Genomic DNA, 17,424 nt, shown 5'->3' with positions numbered 1-17,424 from the left:
ATGGTTGCCGGGGGCTGGGGAAAGGGAGGAATTGGAAGTGACTGCTCACAGGCACAGGGTTTCTGTCTGGGATGATATAAATGGTTTGAAATTAGATAGTGGTGATGGTTACACAGCACTGTAAATGTAGTAAACACCACTGAATTTTTGTGTTATTTAATTATATCGCAATAAAAAGTGCAACAAATGGGAAGGTGATTTAAAGCCTTATAAACATAAAATGCTTAGTCTCCTGCCTGGCATGTAATACATGCTCAGTAAATGTTGACAACTAAGATGATGCTAATTAGAAATATTTAGAAGTTTCTAATTACGATGGCATGAAATCTGAGTTCATGGTTACCCTAGACCCAGCTCCCTAAGCTAACCCTGAGGCATTTTATGCCACAAAGTTAACACCCACCTGAAATTCATGCAAAGAAAAGATGACATAATTTTTTTAGGGATGCAGCTTTCCTTTCTCGTGTATGAAGTGGCTGAGCCAAGCTGTTTCTGGGGAGAGCAGCTGGGTGCAGGATCTGGTCTGCCTCAGGAGAGGGGCTGCTATCACGCACAGAGAACACATGCTGCGCTTGTGACAATCACAACCTTGCTTGTGCACCAACCCCTGAACACATCGTTGCAGGTGGCAGGCAAAGAATGCTATCAGGACGATGGCAAAATAAGGGCTGATGACAGAGGAGTTGGTCTGCACTAATACAAATAGTGTTTTTACAATGTAACAACTAGTGTGTTTGTCAAAAGGGAAGGCTTCAAGATGGTGAGGAGGTCCAGGAAGAGAAACTGGCTGACAGGGAAGAAGCCACAGATGGCTTTTCGTTTGTGCTCCTCCATTTTCAGGAGGAAAGGAAGGGGTTGGGAGAGTCTCTTCTGGCCCCTAAAGTATTCTGTGTCATCTCTGAATGCAAGTTCCTAAGAGTGGAACCACAGCCCACAAATTCCATGGTCTCTTGGTCTCTTGCTCGTTCCTTCCAACCCACAGCCCGCCACTGGGCTTTGCTCTAAAACATAGATCTCCGCGGCTTCCCTTATTAAAACTTGCAATGGCTGGCAAGCAAGGTGACAGAGACACTTTGGGGAGTAATATGGCAGTGCCCACTAAAACAAGACAAAGCAAGACTCTGCATAGCTTCAACCTACTCTGACTCGGCCTCTCCACTCCTTGGACTCTGCTGGAAAGACACACATAAGTGCCCAAGGAGTCCAGCTGGAAATGGCAAAATAACCTTCAGTCTATCCATACCATACTGTATAAGATTAAAAAAAAAAAAAAAAAGCTAGGTTTATGTGTAACTCCAACAATGGATCTCATATAATTCAGGGAGTTAGGCAAGTTACAAATTACAAAAGCACCTTACAGGACAACTCATTTATCATGACACCATTTGGTTAAAATACACACACTCCAAAAATACCATACATATTTTATAGATATACTCAGGTACAGAGATGCACAGAGAAAGGTCTGGAAGGATGCGTGCCAAGCTCGTGACAACAGTCCGGGAGGGGAAGACTGGGATTACCAAGAGGAGAGCTAAGAACTGGCAAAGGGGATTTAGCCTTATCTAGAAGGTTAAAAATAATTTTCTTAAAGAAGCTGTTTTCACATATGACCTGCATAACTAATGACTTCCACCCACCCTACCTCTATAGTCAATAAAGAAAAAAATCAATCCACATTCCAGATGGACGCAGCCCGGAATTTCCCCCAATCCCAAATTCCCATACCCAGCCACCGGCTTGAGGTCTTGACAAGTGTTAAACTGAAATCCTCATCTTGCCCCTAAAATTTGCTTCCACTTTCCCATCTCAGGGATGACCAAACTCTTTCTGGTTTCTCAGACCAAAACTGAGAGTCCTTCTTGATTCCTCTAGCTCTCTTATCCACATCCGATCCAACAATAAATCCAAGTGGCTCTACCCTCATGGTGTTTAGCACCTGACACTTTCTCTGCACCTTCACTGCTCACCAACCCCAGCCACCACTGCCCCATGGGGATTCCGCAGTAGCCCATCTCGTCTCCAGTTTCCGCCCTCACACAGTTGCACAGAGAGTGCGCCCTGCTCAAATCTGTTCTGTCCTGGCCCGCTCATGCTCAAAATGCTCCCGTGGTGTCCGCTTGCAACGACAGCCTGCATGCTTACAAATGGCCACAAGGCCTTATAAGACCTGCCTTGAACCCTCTGCCCTCACCTCCCACCTCCTTGCCCCTCATTCCTCCTAATTCAGCCATACGTCCTTCGCTATCCCTCTGCCCAAATGCTCTCTTCCCTCTCACTTCCTTCAGTTTCTGCTCACCTTCCCTGAAGCCTCCCTGAGGACAAGCCCTCCCAGCACTCCCCACCACTCTGCCCTAGTTGATTTTTTTCTCTAACGTCAAATCCCTTAAGTATCAGGTCCCTTTATGTTTTCCTTATTTGTTTGCTTAGTGTCTGCCTTTAACCACTGGGACAGAAACTCCAAGAAAACATGAATTTAAGTCTGTTTTGTCAACTGCAGAATCTACGGGACCCAGGACAGTGCCTGGCACAAGCAGGTACTGGATAAATATTTGCTAAGTGAATGCATAAAGGAGCAAAGTTCTCTCTATTGGGCCCCAGTCTGCATTACTGGCCTCAGCGGCCCCCATTTGCTCCCATAAATATTTTTTGCATCTGTCATAATGAACTACTTGCTGGTCCCTCAAACTCCTGCATATGTTCGTGTGTCTGTACCCATTCTTATTGGCCTTGCCCTTATTCTCCTATGCATTATTCAAGCTTTAATGTCATATCCTCATAGATACCATGAACAATTCACCTCTGACTTCCTAGTCTGCTGGCTGAGTTAAAGACTTTCTCCTCTGGACTCCCGTACTTTCCTATTGTTTCAGAATTCATAAAATCCATAAACTCCTACCATTTATATAATGAATTACCTAATGCTGGTCACATGAGTTGACATCTTTTATCACAATGACTCATCACAACAACTGATAAAGTATGTATTATCATCTCTATTTCACAGTTGTAGAAACTGAGGGAACAGAGTCACAGTGGGAACGTAAGCCTCGCTTCGCTAGACTCTAAAGTCTATGCTCATCTTCTTAATTACCATGTCCCTCCACGACGCTGAGTTCTGCGATGGCTGGTCAGTTAGCTTTTTCTTTGGTGACTCAGGGCATCTGCTGAGTCACCAAAGAAAAAGCTAACTGACCAGCCAAGGATCTGAGCCCTGGTCTGGGTCTGGACCAGGGCGACAGCACGAGATGGGTTCTGGAGCTCCCGGGCCTGAGACGCTGTCCAGTCCTCACCGAAACCACCAGAGAAGCCACCTTGGGACAGTGTGACCCAGCTTAAGGAGCGGTACATTAATAACATGAGCTTCAGAATCAGACAAAAGTGGGATGAAGCCCTGATTCCTCTACTAACTGACTGTGTGACTTCGGGCCTCCCTTTTCATTTGTAAAATGTGCAGCTGGACCCTGGTCATTGCCCTGCCCCGTGGCCACAGGTTACAGCACTGAGACCCAGAAGGCCATATCCAGACAGTATGACCCACCACTGCCCATAGGTGTCTGGACCAGGAGCAGGCACCTGACACAAGTAAAGCCAACAGTCCTGGGGAATTTGGAATAAAAAGTTCAGGGAAGATATGGCTACTCTCTTGAAAGGGGAAAAGTGAACTCAGAAGTTACTGATATAATTATTTTTTGCCAGGTGAACTGAGAAAAAGAAAAAGCTATTTTGTGCCAAGTGAAAATGACACAGATGCTGACAGACATAAAGGTAAGAGCCATAGAGAGAGGATTTTCTGGGACCCTAGAGGATCCTAGGCACTGGTTTGCCATTCTTGACATCTTGACACCCAAATGCATCCCTGCCCTTGGCTTCTGTGAAGCATCCACTCTTTAGAGCCTTATAATGAAGAAATATAGTCCCCCTTCTACTAAAGTTAGATTATTGTTTTTAACTAAGACCTAAGTAATACAAATACATACCTTGCAGACTTGTTATAGGAAATAAAACATATTTTAAAAAAACACACTTACATCAGTGCTTGGCCTATGGTAAATAAAAACCAATACATTGTTGCTAATATTATCATTATAATCAACCCACAAGGACACGCTATTACAGGAACTAGACAAATTAATCATCTTGCCCAGTCATCTAAATTACTCTTCCCCTGAAGAGTGGCATACCATGGATTCTGTCCTTGGTCCTATCTCAGGCCATAATTTTATCAATGGCTGGATCTGGCTGTTGACGGCTGTTTATTAAATCTGTGAATGACATTCAGATGGCAGGCACACAGAATAAACTGAACGATGAAATTTGGGTTCAGATCAATTTCTATAGGCTAGAGATGGATCAAGAACAGCTTGATAAAATGCATCACAGCCAAGGTAAAAGTCCTATACAAGGCAAGGCTCTGGAAGAAAAGTCTGGCTTGATAAAAGTTCATGAGACAAAGACAAGGCTTTCAGCTAATGTGCTCAGTAGGAGCTAGCAGTGTGGTGTGGCTGCCAAAAACTACCACCACTACAGCACACACAATGAGTGTTAGAAATTTTGTCAGAATAAGAGAGAGAGAGAGAGAGAGAACGAACATGTTTTAGCACCTACTGTATGCCAGGCCTCAGGTTAAACACTTGACACACTATTTCAATTGATACTCTCATTGATCTATGAAGTAGGTAGGTATTATGATCATGATTCCCATGTGACAGGTGAGAAAGCTGAGTCTTAGATCAGTGAAGGGACTTGACCAAAGAAGTAGAAAGCAGAGTTAGTATTTGAATCCAGTTGTTATTAAAAGTACACTCCATCCCTATATTCTAGACTAATTAGTTCATAGTTGGAATATTCAGTTTGTTCTGACACTGTATTTTTAGAGAAAGATGAACTTGTTCAGATTAAGGTGACGAGGAAGGTGAAAACTCTAAAAAGAAGTCACTTTGTAACTGCATCGAGTTGGGAAGACCAAGGGCAAGTACAGACATCGGCCTCCATAGAGCATGGGAAAATAAGGTGGGGCGCCACTGGCAGATTACAAGTGCTGCAAAATCCCTGAGAAAAGGATGGCAGACAGCATTGGATGCATGAAAAGAACAGAGGCCAAATCAGAAGCTCAAGAAGGTGGTTGGGCTGCTCCAAACCTAGAGGCAACACGTTCTCCTGGGGGAGGTGAAGGCCCGAGGTCAAATGTCAAAGAGATTGATTAAGAACTCCTGTGGGACACAGGGGTGTAGCCACAAAGCTTGCAGGAGCTGTGACTATGGGCCTCTGAGACAGGAAGGCAAGACCTTGCAGCAAGTTCTGCCCACCACTCTGCCCACAGTCATGGGCAGCAAATCATAGTAAAAAGAAACAGCATCGACAGAGAAGAAAACAGGAGATCCCAGTACACAGAAGAGCAATATTCACAAATTACCAAACATTCCAGGAAAACTCACACCATGAAAGAGGGGGCCAACTCAACAAACAGAAGAACTAACAACCAAAGAAACAGATAACAGTGAAAGCAGAGACATTTAAAATATACTTAAGATTCTCAGAGGGATAAGAACAACCTATTATAGGAAAGAATTTGAAATCACACATAATAGATTTAATCATCAAAATAGAAAAATTAGAAGACACTAAAGAGCAGAATAGATACAGATATAGAGGAAATTGGTGATCTAGAAGATCAGCAATTTACCCAAATTTACCCAAAATAAAGGAATAAGGACAAAGAGTACTATCAAAAATATAAAAGCCTGTTACTATCCACTATTGGCAAGGTTTTAGGGAGTCAGGTACTCTCAAATATTTTTGGTAGGAGGCTATTTCCAGGTTTCTTGCCACATGAGCCAAACAAACCCCTATTGTTAAGCCAAGGGTCAGCAAAATTACAGTCCACTGCCTATTTTTGTAAATAAATTTTTATTGGAACACAAACATATCATTCGTTTAAATATTCACTATGTCTGCCTTCATGGCTACAATGATAGAATTCAGTGGTTGTGATAGAGACAAGATGGCTCGCAAAGCCCAAAATATTTATTATCCGGCCCTCTACAGAAAAGGCTTGCTGACCCCTAGTTTAGGTCATTATTAGTTGGGTTTTCTGTTATTTGCAGCCAAATGCACACAAACTGAAACAATTAATAGAATTGTAGAACTATTCTATTAAGGAAGATGAGTATCCAATTGATAACCAGTTATCTAGGGAGAAGAATGACTTTGAATTAAATTTGAATGGGACTTTTTACATAATGCACAATTTTGAAAATTTTTAAATAATGACAATGAACGCAAACTATTTTAAAATTTAATTTTTCTAATATTAGAATAATAGAAAGCCTATACCATTGTGATAAAGAATAAAATAAGGATACAATGAAAAATATGGATGACTTTCACAAATACATTTAACAAAAAAAATGACAAAAAAAGTACTCACTCTGTGAACTTCATTTATCTGAAGTTCAAATACTAGTACAACTAATCTATGCCATTAGAGTCAAGATAGTAGTTACTCTTGGAGAGGTGTATTAACGGGTTGGTGACTTGAAGGTACCCCAGAATACTAGGAGTGTTCTATATTTTGATGTGGGTAGTGCTAACACAGGCATATTCATATGTAAAAAAATTTTGAAACTATACACTTAAGATTGTCCACTTTATAACAATAAAAGTTATACCTCAATAAATAAAAACCAAGAAACAATAATGGAAAATGGGCATTTTTAATCACCCCTCAGCATAATCCTAATTCTAAAATACATATAGTTGCATAGAAAAAAAGCGAAAAGGAAATATCAAAACAAATAATAGTGACTATCTAAATGGTAGGATGACTAATTTTTGTTCCTTTCTGTATTGTTCTAATTTCTCTACAATCAGCACCTATTAGTTCTAGAATCAGAAAGAGATGAAAAATGTCTGATACAGGCCCTGATGAGGTGGGTGCCCCAGGTGTGAACTACATAAACCCTGCCTCCCCCATCTATACTAGTTAATGGGACACAGAGTGGACAGGAGTCAGGAATGGGACTTGATGAATAGTAATCACATATGCTTACATAGCACTTACAGATATGGTTCTAATACTTCATATGTATTATTATTTATCTCAACAACTCTGAGGTGGAACTGTATTTTCAGTTCTCTTCTGCAGACGAGGAAACTGAAGGTTATGTAACTTGCTAAAGACCACACAGCTATTAAGTGTAGAGCCAGGATGCAAACCCAGGCAGTCTGACCTGGACCCCTTCCCAGCCCTTGACCACTCTTGCCATTCCATCTCCCAAGTGCCAACCATCTTCCAGGGCATCAACAAAGCACAAGCAGCCTAGAGAATATTTTTTGAAAGAGTTTAGGTTTCTATAAAAAAAAAAAAAAAAAAGGTATCGAAAGTAGTCATCCTGGGAAAAGAACTTGTTGAACTTCCTTGTACTTCACAATTTTTGTTCTGAATTACAAACTGGGGACAGGTAGAGGCACATAATCTCTTCAACAGTTTCCAGTAGGAGTCCAGCCATCATTAACTGCATTTGGCAGAGGGAGGTGGGAATTAGACTATCTCAGAAATTCAGGTGAGGAAACTGAGGCTTCCATTTATCGGGCAGTTGTTGCCCCTGCCTCCTATATGCCTGCACAGCCCTGTGATCCCAGAAGTACACAGGGTCCCCTATTGAGCCCTGAATCAGCAGAACAGGGAAAGTAGCCCATGAGACCCTGCAGGGCCCCGAGCAGGGCTAGGCTTCACGTGTTTATCACCCTCAACCTCACTGAGTCTCAGACACCTGGGGAGGAAGGACTGATAATGCCCATCTTACAGATAAAGAAATTGAGCCTGGAAATGGTTAAGGACTAAGTTCCCCTGGCTGCCTCCTAAAGCGGTCCACCCTTTCGCCACTTTACCCCCAATGCACAGAACAGGGAGTATCAGCTCGGAGGCCCTGCACTTGCTGTATTACCCAGCAAGTCACTGCACTGCTCTGAGCCGAGGTTTCCTCCCTGGTGGGATGAGGGTGCAATTGTGAGAATGGTACAGGAAGCACTTTTTAACAGCTGCGTTACTTGTCGGTTTGACCACTCCTGTTACAAAGTGTCTTCTGGTAGGCAGGTATTGTTTTTGTCTGCCCACTACTCCCCCCACCCCTTCTAGTAACAAGATCCTGATGGTCCTTTGGGAGAATACCTCTTCCTTACCATGTGATTAACTTGGGGCCGACCCCTCTCCAGTCTCATCTCCAGGGTGATTGTACAACCCCAGGCTGGCCATGAGTCTCATTCTGGACACTCAGCTGACCTGTGGTAAGGCAGCTGCTCAAGTTTGCTGGAGTTGCTGAGATAATTAAAGTGACAGGAAGGAAGAGAGAAAGAAGCAGCACCTGTCACTTCTTCAGGGCCGACTACATGTCAGGCACTGCTCAGAGCACCCCCAAGGACCCAGTGAGTTAGGCACAGCATTATCCCCACTCTACACATGCAGAAACAGGCTCAGAGATGGTTAAGCACTATGGGAGGTGATGAGCCAGGATTCGGCCACAGGCAGGCTGGCTCCAGACCCTGTGCTTTCTTCCCATGTGCTATCTGGCCTCTGTGCAGGCCTGGGGCTGCTGGGGCCAGCTTGTACCGAGGGGGAACAGCCTGCTAGACAGTGGCCATGTCACAGAAGAAGGTAGATTCAGGAGGAACTGAGTCAGAGCACCTGGATCCAGCCATGCCTGCTCTATTCCACCCCTGAACTTTTCAGCTAGGTGAAGGAACATATTCCCATTTTTGCTGCAGCTGGTTTGAGGAGGGCTTCTGTCACTTGAACAGAGTCTGAGAAACATGGCTTATGGACCCTAATGAATTTGAAGTGACCTGAGGGCCACAGAGGTAAGAGAGGCTCACAGGGGAGCATGAGTGTGCCCACGGTCAGTGGTGGTGACTTAGGCCCACGTGGCCTGACACTCTCATGGCCCATGCCTAGCTCCTGCAGAGGTGTCCTCGGACTGAGGGACAGTTCTTACGTGCCCATTTTCGCCCAGGAAACACATCTTTCATGAGTAATTTGCAGGAACCTCCTTCTCTTAGATAGTATCATTCTCTTTTCTAATTATATTCCATATTCTATAAAGCAATTTTGGGGGTGGAAAGTAAAAGGAGACATTTTCAAGGCAATTTCATGCCTAAGATCCGAGGATATAGAAAACTTTGATGACGCTCTGTTGAAGGGCACTTTGCTGAGCCAAAACAGACTCAGGAAAGGGAAACCGTCAACATTATCTCTTTCCGGTCACAAACTGCAATTCTCTGATGGGTTTTTCCTAGAGTTTAATCTTGTGCTGGAAGCTAAGCTGATAGCAGGAAGTTTTTAGACATGTCAATCTCCTTCCTGGCATTTTATCAGAAATTGATTCTCTTTGCTTTTCAAGGCTCGAGTCTTGGCCTTGTTCAGGTTGGGTTACAGGCACTGTGTCTGCGTACACGTTTCCTGTAGCTCCCAGCCTGACTGCAGAGATCTCAGAGCAGGCTGGTGATTCAGGGGCAAGTGCTGACGGGATCGCATCAAAGGGCTGAGGAACGCCAGCCTAGTCCATGTCCCACTTTTTCTTGGCAAGACTGCTTGTCTACCTCTGACTCTGAAGGGATAAGCTTTTCAAACTGGCTATTCTAACCCTGCCAGTCCTAAATTACAGTATTCAACATATATGGAGCACTTAGCATGTGCCGGGCACCATACTAAGCATTTTATTCATATTAACTCACTGAGTCCTTACGACAACCCTGTGATGCAGGTTCTCTATTATACCTGCTCTTTACAAGAGGAAGTCAAGTCACAGACAGGCTAGGTAACTAGCCTAGGAATCCAGGCTATTTGGTTCCAGGTTCTCGGCTCCGCTGCTCTGCTACACAGCTCCAACCCTACCACGTGACCTACCTGCCTTATAGAAATCAGAAGCTGTCAGTGTTACCAGGGCCCCCCACTCGCCAAGTTCTCAAAGCTACCGAGAACAAGACCTCAAGAAGTGGAAAGACTGACAACAATAACTTCACAACTGGGAACACACTTGGCAGCTGTATATAAAATGAATTTCATTCTTCTCTGCCCAGAAATGTGAACTAAAAGGCTTCATTCCAGGAGAGTGCAGATTTGGAATGTCAGCTGTCAAATCAGGCAGGTTCTTGCAACACAGCAACACCATTCGCACTGTCTTTTTTTTCTTTCTCTCTCTTTTTTTTTTTTTTTTTTTGCTGTTATCTTTAAATTTTTTAAACAAGGCACTTGAGATCTCTAAATATGGAAGAGGCAGCTTCTGATTCCCCAGAAGAATGACGCTGCAAGGACCCTGAGAACTGAAGTGAGGAAAGGGAAGGGCCTGCTGTTTGCACGCTAGCGGAGTCTGAAACTTCCAATAAGCCAGCAGTCCCACTGGCCCCTCGTAATCAGCCACGACATGTGCTCAGGGCGAAGGGCCCGTGGGAGATGGCTTTCAAAAACCAAGGTGCTGGACATGCCCCCAAGTCCTTCTCAGGAGAATGGCCTGTGTCCCACTTCCTGCAGGGAAAAGTGGCTTAGGGGACGAGAACAACAGGGTGGGCACCGAGTGGCTCTGGTATGGGTACTCCAGCCAAGGGTAACCTCATGTGAGTCTGGCCAGCATTCTACAAGGTGGTCTGGTACGAAAAGCTCTGCCTCTCTCATGCAGTGTTAGGAGACAAAGTGGAAACATCAATGCTGAAAAAGCATATGCCCTTCGATCCATTAATTCCACGTTTAAGAACTAGGGGCACACAGCCAGGAGCCTGGAAGGCCAGAATCAGTCTAAAGTCCAGCTGGAGCAAGGAAGACCTTTTCAGTATGGGTACAGTTGTGCCGCCTCCTCCTTCCAAGGTCATGACTGTCTGTTAAACACTAACACTCTAAGGGATGACTACGCTTATGTAACAACTAACGTTTACAGAATGCTTACTACACGTCAGGCACTAGCTAGGTACTTCAGTGCGTTATTGCCTCTACTCTGCAAACCAAGTCTCCAAAGTGGGTATTACCAAATGAGGTGAGGGGGTCAAGAGACCGGTCCAAGGTCACACAACTGGGATTTGCTGCAGAACACATCGTGGGTATTAATTCACAGTCACCTGGGGCCTCTGTGACTCTGTGCAGTGAGAGGACATGTCCCCAGTGCCATACCCTTAACCTCACACTGCCATGGACACCAGTGTTAAAACTGGGCAGGTGCTGCATAAAGACTTCTTTCTCCTCTGTAGTTTTCTTTTATTTTTTAATGCTATACAAAAAAATTATTTCCTAAGGATTTTGAGTAAACTATAATGACCACGATTTCAAAATCATTAATAATTCATGACCAACGGCTATAAACACTACTTAATCTCCAAAGGCAGGAACCATGAATACTTGTTAGAGATAAGACTGAGAATATTTTTAACCGGCTACACCTGAAAGTATCTACAGTCTTGAAGCCAACCATTAAAAACACATTTTTCAGAAGCGACTGTAACCCTTCCAAAGCCTCAGCTCAAGATGCCGCTTCCAAGAAGTCTCCTCTCCCTTCCCTGGCACCCCCCAGGGCTTTATCTGGGTCTCGTCCATGATGTCTGCCATGCTCCCCTTTGATTTGTGCCCATTTGATTCTGTGAGTGGGTGTCCTTGGTGCCAGGCAGGCATGTGGTGCACAGGGAAGCACCTGGGCTGAGAGCCAGGGGTTAGTTAACACCTGTAAACCACTAGTTCTCTTCTGTGGCTGCACGTTGCAACCACATGGAGAGATTAAAAACCTCTGATGCCTGAGTCACACTGCCAGAGATTCTGATATAACTGGTTTGGAAAGAAGCCTGGATACTGGGGTATTTAAAAGCTCCTGGGTGATTCTAACATGTGGCAATGTTTGCGAAACACCGACATAAAGCACTCAGCACGGGGCTTGGTGCAACGCGGTTGCTGACACCTGTTTGCTGTTGAGCAGAGGTGGAGGCAGGGATGGTAGACTGGAGGGCTCCATTAAAAGGGGACACGTCTCGACGAGAACCAAAATGGCATAGATGATAGAGGCTCTGTTCATCCCTCTGGCGACCAAATCAAAGTTGTGATGGAAACAGGGAGCAGCAGCAAGGAAAAATCGCCTGGGATCTTGATGAATAAGCCATACAACTAGGGAGAAATCCAAGAAAGCACCCTGCAGCGGCAGAAGGTCGGACGGGGCAAGAACGTGGGGCTGCCCGGTCCCGAGCAGCTGAGTGAGATGGAGGCAGCGGCAGTGGCAGTAGCAGATGCCTCTTAAAGGGGCTGCGTCCACAAGTGGACTTTCTCAGTGATGGACCTGCTCGCTCTGAGCACCAGTGCTGCTTCAGCTGTACGCGGGGGGCACCAGGGACTTACAGGGAGACACTGTCGGAGTGAGGCCCAAGACGAAACTCGCTCGGTACAGAAGTGCCAGCAGTATCCATTATTCCCTGTTGAGCCCTCCCCCATCTCAGTGCGCAGACTCAGCGGCCATTGCCCTGAGGTCATCAGACTGGATAACAGAGGGCGCTCCACCTAGAGGATTCCCTAAAACCCCGCCTCCTCCAACTCATAGCCCCACCCAAGCCACATCAGGTATACCCTCAGCGAGTCAGGTGCTCCTTGCCGAGTGGTGCCTAGACTCACACTAGAGGCAGCTGGCCTCGGTTTCTGGGTGGCCTTTTGAGGCAACTATAAGCACAGCATCTGTGGATTGCTTGCTGAATCTCAACAGGTGGCCCTGGAGAGGCAGAGGCTTGAGCTAAATTTGGCCTGTAGCTGAGCCCTTCTCAGGACTGTGCCTCTGGACACCTATTTCACAAACCCACATTACGACCGGGAGACTTAGGAGCTTTGCTTAGTACATAGAAACCGACACGAAAAGGCAGCCAAAATGGGAAGACAAAGAAGCAGAAACCATATGAGAGAACAGAACAGAGATCCAGATATAATGGAGTCAAGTAATCTCACAGATGCAGAGTTCAAAGCACTGGTTATAAAGATGCTCAATGAACTTAGGGGAAGAGTAGATGAACTCAGTGAAAACTTTCACAAAGAGGTAAAAAATATAAAAATGGAAATTATAAAAGGAAACCAGTCTGAAATGAACACATTATCTGAGATGAGAAGTATATTAAATGGAATAAATGAAGGAATAAACAGATTGAATAAAGAAAAGAATCATATGCCCTATCTAGAGGATGGAAAAACTAAGGACACTCAATCAGAATGGCAAGAGATAAGATGCCAAGCCTATAATAATAATTTAAGGAGCATATGGGACACTATTAAGGGTCCAAATATCCATCTGATTGGCATAACTGAAGAAAATCAAGATGTTGAACACCTGTTTGAATAAATAATGATGAAAAACTTCCCTAACCTAGTGAAGGAGATGGACCTAAGACCCCAGGAAGCTCAGAGAATTCCAAAAAGCAGGGATCCAAAGAGGCCCACACCAAGATACATCATAAGTAAAATGCCAAAGGTTAAATACAAAGAAAGAATATTAAAAGCAGCAAGAGAAAAATAGATGGTTACTTATAAGGGAAAACCCATAAGACTGGCAGCTGATTTCTCAAAAGAAACTATGCAGGACAGAAGGGTTTGGCAAAAAATATTCAACAGGATGAAGACCCAGGATCTACAACCAAGAATAATTTATCCAGCAAAGCTATCATGTAGAGTTGAAGGACAGATAAATAGCTTCCCAGACAAAAATAAGCTAAAGGAATTTATCACCACCAAGCCCGTATTTCAAGAAATGTTGGAGCAACTTCTTTAACAAGAAAAAACATGTATCAAAAACTGGAATAAAGAATGGTAGCAACTACATTCCTATCAATAAGCACTTCAAATGGAAAAGAATTAAGTACTCCAACCAAAAGAGTGGATGAATGGAAAGGAAAACAAGACACCTACATGTTGCCTATAAGAGACTCATTTCAGATCATAGGACACAGACTAAAAGAAAGGGGATGGAAAAACATATTGCTTTGATGGACCTAGAAGGTATTTATGTCAGACAGAGACAGATAAACACTATATGATTTCACTTACATGCGGAATCTAAGGAATAAAAAAAAAAAAAAAAACTAATCAAAAACAGACTCACGAATATAGTGGACAATTTGGTGACAGGGGGAGGGGTCTGGAGGGTGGGAGAATGGGGTGAAGGGTTAAAGAAGTACTAGTTAGTAGCGGATAGATGGACACAGATGGGAAGCACGACATAGGGAATGCAATTAGAATGAATACGTTGGCTAGGTGGAGGGTCAGGGGAGGGAGGGAGCAATTGCAGGGGACCGTTTTATAAACTGTATAGATGTCTAACCAATGTACTATATACTTGAAACTAATTAAAATAAATTTTTAAAAATTCAAAAAAAAATAAATAAATAAGGGGACACATCTCAACAACAGCCATTGCACTGTTGCCTTATAGGAATGAAGGCTCAGTATTGTCATTCTCCATTTTTGCAAAGAAGCCAGAAGTCTGCATTTTTTATGTGAAATCTCCCATTTTTAAATGTAGACACCTAATTCTAAAAAATTGTAATAGGGTATGGGCCAAATAAAACACGCCTGTGGGCTGAATTGGGCCTGGCAAGCTCACTGAACGCTCCCTTTGCCATGATGGCCCATGACCATGCAGAGAGGCACCCAATCTCCTCCCAGGATGGAAACTATACATTCACCTGCCAAGGCGTGAGCTGGCCCGAATAACCTTGCCACCCCAGAAACACAACGTGTGTTCCTGCCTGCTTGTTCTCATCGGCATGTCTTTTCCTTGCCTTTCATGGGGACATAGCTTGATCTATACCTGGCATCCTGTGTAAGACACAGAGTGTCAGAAGTGCAGATCTCACAGACAAGGCAGGGAGGGTTGCAGAAAGAGGAAGTGGGTGAAAAAGTCATGTTTATCAGGATGAACATCCTGGCAGCTTGCTATTCATTTCCTTCTCTTGTTTTTCTAACCAAACAAAAGCCCTGTTAAGAGACTCAGCACCCTCTTCTTCAGAGGGCCTGAAACCATCTTAAATATCTTTTAGGGTTAAACTTAGACATTGTGATAAATAGCCCCTCTCTGTGTTTTCTCTCGCTTCAAGCACTTTTCAGAAGACTGATCTGAAATGCTCTCAGGCAACTGACATGAGGGGAATAGCCAGGAAGGCAGCACTTAGGGGAGTCCTGCTGCCAAGGAGGGGAGGGAAAGAGTGAATACTGGTTATCACCACCCTGCTTCCTGGTTTCCCAGCGAGTTTCTTAATGTGGAAAAATGGGATGCTGTTATTCTGTAACCAAAGACCTCGGTTACGCTTAAACGACTCATTCCTGGTTTGGGGGGGGGGGGGGGCTGGTCCTCCTCACCCTAGGTCACTTAATAGAGGGAGACCAGGTGCCTGCAGGCCTGTGCTCACTCCCAATCTGGCTCCTGCGCCTCCAGGTCTCTGGAAAGACTTTGTAGGAGACAGGCACACCTGCTCCTGCCTCCAGAAAAATCTCCCTACCAGAAAGGAGTGCTCAGCTTCCAGACTGCCCACTGTGGCTGACATTTACATCTTTTCAGCAGCATCAAAGTTCCCAGGTTTTCTCCCAGCCCTCATTTCATGTGGGTTAATTAAATAAGAAGAAAACTCACACTGGCTGTTCTGGCTACAGCTGAGAAAGGAGACAACAGAGAGAGGATGAAAGTCATAGCAAAGTAAACGGGGTACTTTGCAGTCCAACCTCGACACGCCTCCTCAGAGCTGCCTGAGGGTGAGGCCAACACAGAGAAATCAGAGCCAAGACATGGAACGAGAAAGACCAAGTCTGTGGCCATTTCTGAGCCCCTGGACCCGGCAGAGCCCCTGAGGAATTCCTTTCCTCAGTAGAATTATGTCACTTTACAATCAAAAATGTAGTATACAAGTGTTGATGAATGTTAGGATTGGTTGCTATTTATGATGAGCTACACGCCTTCACCCCTGCACCCATCTGCTATTAAAATCCCATGAACTTGAGACCTCCCTGTGGTATCCTCTGGGTCCCTGTACCACTTCCCACCTCAGGCTCAATGATCTTGCAACTTTCCTATTCATGTCTCTATGACTTTGACCATGCCGTTTACTTGGCCTTGAAAACTCTTTACCTTTCAGGAAGCACCCTGCACATCAGCTTTTAGGTGACCTCTTCTCTGTACTGAAATTCTACTTTCTTTGTCCTTCTCTCACTATACTGGCGCTTCTCACACTGTACTGTAATGATCATACCACATATCCCTTCCAACCACTGTGCACACCCTGAGATCGAGGATTGTCCCACCCATGCCTTAGTCCCTAGCACAGAGAAGATAGGTTCTTAGTGATAGGTTTCAAGAATGGCCTCAATATTTTGTAGATTTCCCATCAAGAGGTGAGGCCTATTTCCCCACCCCTTGAATCTGAGCTGACCTTGTGACTTGCTTCGAAGAACAGAAAGTAGCAGAAGTGACACCATTCTAGTTCTAAGCCTAGGGCTCAGGAGGTCCTATGGCTTCCACTCTCAGACTTCTGAAGCTCTGAACTTCCATGTGGCTGGCTTGCTGGAGGGTGAGAGGACATTAGAGAACTAAAGCACCCTGATACTCAGTCAGCCCCCAGGCAACAGCAGCTAACTGCAAATACCTAAGTGAGCCCAGCTGAGATGGGCGGAGCCTGGCCCATCAGCAGACCTGCCCAGGTAAGCCTCGCCCAAACTGCTGACCCACAGAATTGTAAACCAAACGTCACTAAAATTTGGGGTGATATGTTACACAGGCAAAGCTAACTGACAAATTCAGCAAGAGATGACCACTATGAGTGGCATTGGGTTTATAAATCTAGTTGCTACCTATCATTTGGTCAGGGATTCAAGCTTGGGACTCAGCGAGAAAAGAGTAGGAGATCAGGAATAGTTAATCACCAGCCTGCTCCCTCACGTCCCTTCAAATAGCTGCTTCCCACCAGCCCTCGCCAGTGACACATTTACCTCCTTTTTCTCCCGCGAGCAGGACCGGCTTCTCTCAGCCTTTCGCAGAGTCTGACCTGTAGCAGTTCAAAAGCAGAACCAGAGATTAAGGCTGTTTTAAAACAGCTAGTTTATCACTGCAAAAGCTTTTAATTTGCAAACTGGATAGACGGGACCAATCATAATCAAATGATTTGAAGAAAATGTACCCTATTATGATAATGGGGAAATGGTATACTCTTGAAATAGACCAATGGCAAGGAAATGGTAATTCACACACTCACATCATTATTTGACTATAATGAACAAAGCCTCAGCTCTTTAATCTGGAACATTATCTGTACTCTGTAAGGGCCAACAGACTCTAGTTTTCCCATTCGCACTGCATTTTTATTAAATTGTTTGGAATTATATAAAATGCTTTCCACTGTGTGCATACACATAACCTTTGATGAGTGCATCCCAAT

General features: G+C 44.4%; 1 protein-coding gene across 4 annotated transcripts in view; it reads right to left on the bottom strand.

Moving 5' to 3' along the window:
* KATNIP (katanin interacting protein) overlaps positions 1–17,424 on the bottom strand; it is a 172,274-nt gene that overhangs the window by 140,236 nt on the left and 14,614 nt on the right. For 3 of the 4 annotated variants that reach the window (XM_036226067.1, XM_036226065.1, XM_036226068.1), the window contains exon 2: positions 16,979–17,034. The exons of the other annotated variant lie outside the window; for it this stretch is intronic. In XM_036226067.1, coding sequence (XP_036081960.1) covers positions 16,979–17,034 — 56 coding nt within the window. The remainder of the gene's footprint in view (positions 1–16,978; positions 17,035–17,424) is intronic. 4 annotated transcript variants of the gene reach the window in all.

The sequence above is a fragment of the Rousettus aegyptiacus genome, unplaced genomic scaffold (assembly GCF_014176215.1).
Source record: "Rousettus aegyptiacus isolate mRouAeg1 unplaced genomic scaffold, mRouAeg1.p scaffold_m13_p_8, whole genome shotgun sequence".
NCBI classification, from domain to species: Eukaryota; Metazoa; Chordata; class Mammalia; order Chiroptera; family Pteropodidae; genus Rousettus; species Rousettus aegyptiacus.
Note: the sequence above shows the minus strand (reverse complement) of the source record. Positions and strands in the feature narration are given on the sequence as shown.